This window comes from Zerene cesonia, chromosome 14, assembly GCF_012273895.1.
Source record: "Zerene cesonia ecotype Mississippi chromosome 14, Zerene_cesonia_1.1, whole genome shotgun sequence".
In the NCBI taxonomy this organism is placed as follows: Eukaryota; Metazoa; Arthropoda; class Insecta; order Lepidoptera; family Pieridae; genus Zerene; species Zerene cesonia.
Window position 1 is genome coordinate 195,662 of NC_052115.1, and position 7,828 is coordinate 203,489.

The 7,828-nt window shown below is 37.3% G+C and overlaps 2 protein-coding genes across 2 annotated transcripts in view; one reads left to right on the top strand and one right to left on the bottom strand.

Moving 5' to 3' along the window:
- LOC119831974 (inhibitor of nuclear factor kappa-B kinase subunit epsilon) overlaps positions 1-724 on the top strand; it is a 7,545-nt gene extending 6,821 nt beyond the window's left edge. The window contains exon 7 of the mRNA XM_038355550.1: positions 105-724. Within this exon, the coding sequence (XP_038211478.1) occupies positions 105-356 (252 nt within the window). The 3' untranslated portion in view covers positions 357-724. The remainder of the gene's footprint in view (positions 1-104) is intronic.
- A 1,803-nt stretch (positions 725-2,527) lies between these two features.
- Positions 2,528-7,828, bottom strand: part of LOC119831885 (protein VAC14 homolog) — an 8,410-nt gene continuing 3,109 nt past the window's right edge. The window contains exons 6-14 of the mRNA XM_038355454.1: positions 7,758-7,763; positions 7,157-7,494; positions 6,341-6,545; positions 6,104-6,206; positions 5,441-5,615; positions 5,140-5,258; positions 4,242-4,321; positions 3,472-3,625; positions 2,528-3,399 (exon numbers count right to left, since the gene is read on the bottom strand). Of these exons, the coding sequence (XP_038211382.1) occupies positions 3,252-3,399; positions 3,472-3,625; positions 4,242-4,321; positions 5,140-5,258; positions 5,441-5,615; positions 6,104-6,206; positions 6,341-6,545; positions 7,157-7,494; positions 7,758-7,763 (1,328 nt within the window). The 3' untranslated portion in view covers positions 2,528-3,251. The remainder of the gene's footprint in view (positions 3,400-3,471; positions 3,626-4,241; positions 4,322-5,139; positions 5,259-5,440; positions 5,616-6,103; positions 6,207-6,340; positions 6,546-7,156; positions 7,495-7,757; positions 7,764-7,828) is intronic.

Genomic DNA, 7,828 nt, shown 5'->3' on the forward strand with positions numbered 1-7,828 from the left:
TCAGTAGTAGTTGTTAAAATAAATGTTTAGAGACGTCTTTTTTCTATTTTCGTATCGTCATTAAAGTATTGATTATAATTATTCTCAAACAAACTCTTTCACAGCTGAACGAACCGTCACTCGAGTCAACAACATCTGACAAGGAAAGAGACAGGCGTAACGTATCCAACGGGAAGGCGAGTCGCGCGGGGTCCGCTGGGCCCGCGGGGTCAACGGGAGTCGTGGCGGGAGGGGTGGGGGCCAGCGGGGCCGGCGTGCGCGCGCTGCTGGCGGCCGGCGACGAGGTGGCGGCCGCGCTCGCCAACAACTCGGCGCTGCTGGCGCGCCTCGTGCGCTTAACCGACGCGGGCCCCTAGCGCCCGACAACCCCGCCGACCCCGCGCGCTTGCTGGTGCGACAGCCTACACAGTGATGGCGTCCCCAACGACACTCAACTCGACACCAACGTTAGTGAAAGTGACAGTGAAGTGCCAATAGTGTATTCGGATAGTGACAGCGAGTGCACCAACTCGGAGGAAGATCTAACTTCCCTCGACTCGGGGATACGGACGGTCATATACGAATCGGCGAGCTCGAGAGACCCGGACACGTTAAAGGAGGTGGAGGGGGATAATAACAGTGATCATTTGAAAACGCGCTCAAAGTCCACATGTGCAATTAGCTAGGGTTAGCTTTTGAAATTGTAAAGTTAATAAAACAAGCAATATACACGCATACAAAAAAAGGGTTGAATAGATATATTGACACCAATAGTGTAGAATTAAAAAATCATCACTACTTAGCTGTAACTTCTATTCTACTTTCCACTTTAGAAATATATATGAATGGTCATTAAGATAAAGAATTCCGTATTATTGTTATATTCTTTTAGTGCAGTTAGATATGGCCTATGTTCACCTTTTTTCTATACAACCTAGATAGTTTGGGCAGAGATTGAAATTACATTGCAGTTTTTGCTCAAAGGAAACACTAATATCAAATGCATCTTTAAATGCAAACAAAAAGTGTATTAACATTTAATTTTTAGTTATATAATAATCATATGAGAAATTTTTAAAGAATAGTAAAAATTCCTTCATGTGGCGAGTTTATTTCTATTCTTTACAATATAAATAACATTAGGATGTAAGAAAATATTATGTATTTTTAAGATATGTCAATAGTTTATATTCCCTATGTTTGAGTTAATACTGTCAATATTTTACCTCCTGTTATAAGCTGACTGATAAATTGTGTTTAAAAGATCTCTAAATGATGTTCCATTTCATAGAATTATGGTATAAATTTTTTTAATTATACAATTTATATTGATAATATATTGATTATTGGCATTTTGAAACAGTAAAATTTTTCCCTTATTAAGAACATAGTACAATTTTTTATTTTTTGGGTAAGTGTCGACTTCACTCCATATTTAAAAGAAATGCTAAGAAGCTTGCTAATTTTCATTTAAAAGTCGTTTCTGTATCACTAAGTCATTATTTGTTATAGTTATTAGTATATTCACATTCACAACATTATTTGTTATAGTATTACTATTAAAACATAATATGTATATTGGATGCATATCCAATATAATATATTGTAACACTATAATTTTGTTTTATGCTAGCTTTTACGAAAAATATGCTCTCAAATGTAGTTTCCATAAATTATAATCATAATATACAACTGCACTGAGCCTTGATCATTCCAGTTTTATACAGTCTATCCACTTGAGATCCGATTATTTATTTGATAGTGCTATAAAATTATGACATTTATGTATAAACCCCTATTTCTAAGGAATTAAATATGAATTTGAATGAATAAATATTAAATTTATGTAACTTGTTACTGTACCATGTTCTTTGATAATTTAATAAACAGTTTAATAGTATTTGTTTTTTCCTACCTTTATTTAATTTACTGGAATTATTTGTTGTTTATTTTAGGTTTATACGAAAACTTTTAAGTTCTCGTCTATTAAACTTGAGTACTTCTACTTGTTGTTTCTATTGGCAGCCAAATCGGAAATTACTATTGGCTTATTGATTGCTATCAAGTTTAGCTTTAAGCTTTTTCGTTTTTACAGTTTTGTGTTTGTACATTAAGTAAAGATGATCTGTGGGGCAGGGCAGCAATCCAGAGGATAAACGATATTAATTTTACAAAAAATAGTTATATGTTAGCTGTATAACTTTTATACTAGACTCATTGTACCATTCGCTTTCTATAGAACGCAATTATTCGTTAGATTATAATAATCAGTCTAGTTAATAGCGATAAATAATAATAAAATTGTATAGGTTTAATACAGACAATATCATCTAAGTGTGCACTATTTTACGGTGACAATTCGACTTTTTTTACATTACAATATGCAGGCATTAATTCTAGCTTACTAAATAACTGATTCCAGTACGGTAAGGCAATTCTGTTTCAATGTACAATCGAAATGAGCTTCAAACTCTTTGGCATTGGATGATTAAAATAAAACAAACATAGTTTGGAATGTATAAATAGATTTATTTTGATCCTAGATCCTATCATGTAAAATTAAATATTTACAAATTTTGTAGAACAAATATACCTAGGGTATAATAGTAATTTCTTAAGCATATTTTTCTAATCATAACATTACAAAAAGTACAAATGAAGTTGTGTCTACTTAGTTTTAAATAACTAGACCATCACAGGCAGACAGTATTAAAAATTCCTTTTTAGAAACTTATTCGATATCTATAACGAGTTTTGTATTAAGGTAACATTAAACTCTTAGGTTTCACGAGCAGCCGCGTTCAATTGATCTAAATTCTAAATTAACTAGTAATATTAATAATGATGAAAACATAATACAACGCTGAGACCGGACATCTAGGTGTTTTTATAGAGATTCTTATACTAATTTATATTGGGTTTAAATAGTTCTAAGGCACCAAGAACTTTATGAAAATTCTGGAAATATAACTAAATTTTTATATGTGACCGAGTGTTAGAAGGATTACTATTGTACACCGGTCCGTCTGTCCTGACTGTAACAAGTCTCAGCATCATCTTGTTATTCATTCTGTTCTAGCTACTATCGCGTCCGTTGTGTCAGTCCAAACGGTACAATTAAGCTTAAAAGCTGGTGCAGGTCAAGTAGTGGGGTGTGAACTACGTCACATGAAACAAGATACATAAAATTCAGGTTATTTTATACTTATTATTGCACTAGCTGCGCCCCGCGGAATCAAGCTGGTTAGGCAGTTTTATCAATTACCAGAGAGCTACAGGTAGGGTCGGTCGCGGCGGTCGATGCGTCGCTCGGCGAGGCGGTAGTGTCGGTGCGCGGCCTGCACCCGCCGGAACTCGTCCAGCAGCGCCTCGAAGTCGATGTCGGGCGCGCCCTCGGTCGCCATCGCAGTCTCGCTGTCCCTGGACAAACGTAGCACGTATCACAAATGGGTGGGCGGGGCGGGGCGGAGCTGAGGTGGGGGGGGCACGTACGGCAGCAGGCAGGGCGCGTCGGGCGGCGGCGCGGTGTGCAGGCGGTGGCGCAGCGCGTGGAAGGCGGCGCCCTGCGGCAGCAGCATGAGCAGCCCGAACAGCGCCCCGCGCAGCGCCGCGCTCTGCCGCCCGCCCAGCAGCTCCAGCCGCAAGTCTGACGGACAATGTTACTCGACTACAGGAACCCGCATTGAGAGATTAGAGATCTGATATTTCTTAAATAATTTAACAATTTTCCAGGGCTATTTGGGCCACTATTATTATTTGTGTATATGTCACAGTTACATTACACTATGACGAGAATAGAATCTGACAAAAAATTGTGATCTATTGAGATTGTGAACACACCTCCTGCTTAAGATTTAACGCATTATTTTTCAGTAGATTACAGTCTATCGATGTCAGATTGTATATAGGCATTCGATGTGATTCGTCTGATCCGTCCACTCACAACCTGAATTTGACGGGCGTAGATCGTTGGATGATCGATTTTTCGTGAGTTTAAAATCTTGTGACTTCAATAATTAATTTATGGTTTTTACAAAATTCCGGCGTCATTTATGTAAAGGTGACAGAATTGATAATAAAGTGTTTAAAAACAACCACTGTAAGATATATTTTCCTATCGTATACTTCTGTGCAATAATATACAAGGCAAAAAACGGTCTAGGAATACTTACTTTTGCTTTTATCTTTTCTATTTTATCACTTAAACACACAATAATACACATCATTTAAAAAAAAAAACATAATAAAATAACTATACTTACATGCAAATATTGGCGATTCAATAAGCTGAACTAATTTGTCGATCTCTGTAAGAAATTCTACTGTGATCTCTAGATCACCACTGATTCATAGTTTAGGAATATATACAGTTTAGTAATAGTTAGATAAACCTAAAAAATAACACAAGTAGCAGAAGACCTTATTAATTTTGTCTTTTCATCAACATTTATATTACATAAAAATAATATCATTTTAATATTAAGCATTTTTTCGGTAAAAGAGCAAAGGCAACTGATCGATGATTATGAAGATAATTAATTTAGAAGCAATATAGGTGTTTTTTGGGACGGTAACTGTTATCAAACAACAGAACATTATTCCTAGATACTTTTCACTAAACTGTTGTGTTGTGCTATTTTTGCCCCAACATCACATTTTATTTAGTTTCCTATAAATAAAGCTGCATTTAGCCGATCAAATCGATTTACGTAATGTGTTGAATATTATGAAGAATTTATAAACTTCAGCGTACATGAAACTTTGTGAATTCATTAACGAATGTGTTAAATAGTATTGGACCTTAATGAGAGCCCTGAGAATTTATGTTGTACTCTTAGGCACAGTAGTGGGCTAATAAGAATGATAACCGTTGCCATCATAAAACTTCACTTAATCAAGTAAGATTTTATTCATTGTAAGAATTGATTTCACATCCGTAAGCATCTTTTTCAGTAATATTTTATGTGAAACTTTATTGAAACTTTATTTGTCATATAAATCTAATAAGTCAGAAGTAATATACCAAGATGATACGGCTGATATTTATCCATGAATTATGAAGTCTCTCGTTATCGTATCGTATCGTATATCATAATATATCGTTTTTAATTCCAAATGACCAGCTTTATCAAATGAAACGAGCAAAGTTGAAAAGGATACAAGGTGGATATGAGCCGGTTGCAGTGCGCGTAGTTGTGCGTGAGCAGGCACAGCGCCAGCAGCGCCACGCCGCTGTGGCACCAGCACTGGTACAGCGACTGGAACAGCGCGTGCGTGCTCTGCCGACGTCCCGTGGATTGTATTAAGCAGATGTTTATGTTAGGGAGTAAATGTTATAATTTGACCATTTTAGAAAAAAAAAGAAATAGTTGGAATAACTGTTTGTAATGTGCAACAGGTTTGTTTGTTACTTCTAGGAGCGCGGTGGAGGGGTGGGGGTGTGGGGGGGGCGCACAGTTACCGGGTCGCGGAAGGCGCGCAGGCGGCGGCGCGTGAGGTGCAGCTCGGGCGCGGTGAGCAGGATGGCGGACAGCACGTCCACGAGCCGGCCCGCGAAGCGCAGCTCGCGCTCGCCGCGCAGCGTGCGCGCCAGCGCGCGGTACACCTCCTCCGCCGGCAGCAGCACGCACAGCTGCCTGCCGCCGCATATACCGTTAGCGACGCTCCGAACTAATGACTCCTCATTATAATAGTAATTCGATAAAGTGCAATCAGCGCTGGTTCGAAGGACCATGATGCAATATGGTAAATAAAAGTTCAGATGCATGTGTAATTGATCTTTGCTTCAAGGTTAATATAAGTATATTAAGTATATTAAGAATGTTGTGGACGCCTATGATTAGGACATGCGCCAGACCAGCTGTTTTTCTAATGTCTATGTTAATGTTCTATATATGGACTGTTTACTATGCCAATAAATAAAATAAAGAAAATAAATTGAAATCGAAATGTTAGCACGAAATTCTCTAGATATTGGCGATCCTCAAGGATCTGTCCTTTATATGGTTTATGGCAACAATATTAATGATTTGCCTTTAATTGTACAAAACGCTGATATTGCTTTCTTCGCCAATGATACATCTTTATAATTGAAAATTGACAGAAATATTCACAATATTAATACCTGATTATAAAAGCACCCCGGTCTTCTAATAAATTCTCATCGGCTGCGAGCAACCGCAGCAACGCTTTCAAGAATTTGTAATAATACGGACTTGCTTCCAAATCTGAAACAAATGTTTTATTACCATTTCCCTGAAACACGACCTAATCATTTTAAATAGCACTAGAATACACACGAATTGAACAGAAATTGTGGTAAAAGACCAGTAGATATAAAAGGTGTTAATTTGCAACATACCGACGGGCAGTTCTGCGTTCTCGACGCTAGTGGCCATGGCAGCAGTTGTTGTGGTGGTGGTGGTGGTGGTGGTGGTAGCGGCGGGCTGCGGCTGGCAGGAGCAGATCTCGGCGAGCAGCGCGATGGCGCGGCGCACCACCTCGTCCGAGCCGTCCGTGAGCGCGCCCAGCGCGGGGCTGAACACGGTCTCCGTCTGGGGGTACATCTGGCAAAGTGCAGGATGGCGGATGTCATAAAACTTCAATCATTTGACACATTAAAAAAAAATGGAAAAAAAATGAGGCGGGATTGGGTAAAATATTTATAAATTATTGTACAAGCGTAACTTGCCGTAGGCTAGAGATTAGTGAGATAGGTACTTATTGAAAGAATTTTTGAAATAGGACTAGTAGTTGCTGAGATCAGCTCATGAAGATAAAAAAAACAAGCTCTCTCAGTTTTGTTATTAAAAATAAAGATATAGATTTAATATTATAAAACTTAAGCTACATATTAAAGATAATTTCATTCAATCAATAGTTAATCAATAGTTTAAGTAGTTTGTTAAAAGATCACGCAAAATCATACCAATGAGGGATGCGTGTTACAAAATTTTTAGTATCCTTATATGCACATATTGCTTTGTAGTTTTTTTATTGTAGATTTTAAAGTTCAGGCCATAAAATTGAGTTTATTTTTAAATAATCCTTCAAAACATACACGTATGTTTAAAAATGTTTGAAGTTTAAAAAAAAAGAGGATGCCATACCATTTGACTCAATGATAACTGTAAAACTGGTAATAATATATAAACCAAAAAATACACAAAATCCTTACTTCGCTAGGTAATTTATTGTACAAATGCAGAATCCAGTCGAGCGCCGCTATCTTGGTATGCACAGAGTTATGGTGCAACATCTGTGTGAGGACTCCAACAACTGCAACTAGATTTAATTTTTCCCCCATTGTTCCACTTTCTTCACTATCTTTGGATTCTGCTGATTCTTTGTTTTGGTTTTCTTCTGTTGATTTTTTTATTGTTTCTTGTTTATCGTTTTCTGTTTGTGCTTTTTCATCAATCGTTAGTTCTTTCAATGCTGCTTCGGGACTTTCAGATTCCGATTCCACAAGTTTGATCAACTGGAGGTTGACTGTCGCGGCTATCTCACGTATTTCTGGTTGTTAGTTTAAGATGCATATCGAATATAAAATCGAACACTATGTATCATATATTATCATGGGTTAATTAAGTGTTGTGGGAAAAATATATCCTTACATATCACTACATGATATGATATATTTTTAAATATTACAGAAGTGCTATTTCGTCTGTAAGAAACGAATATATATCTTTTATGTGAATATTCGTCTTACCAATATTTTAATTTCATATGAAAATGTTTTTTTGTCCTGCACGTCTTGGCGCGCACGTTTGCACCTTTACCTTGAACATGCAATTACATAGACTGTGTACGTATATATCTATCTATATCGCAAAGGATACTCTTC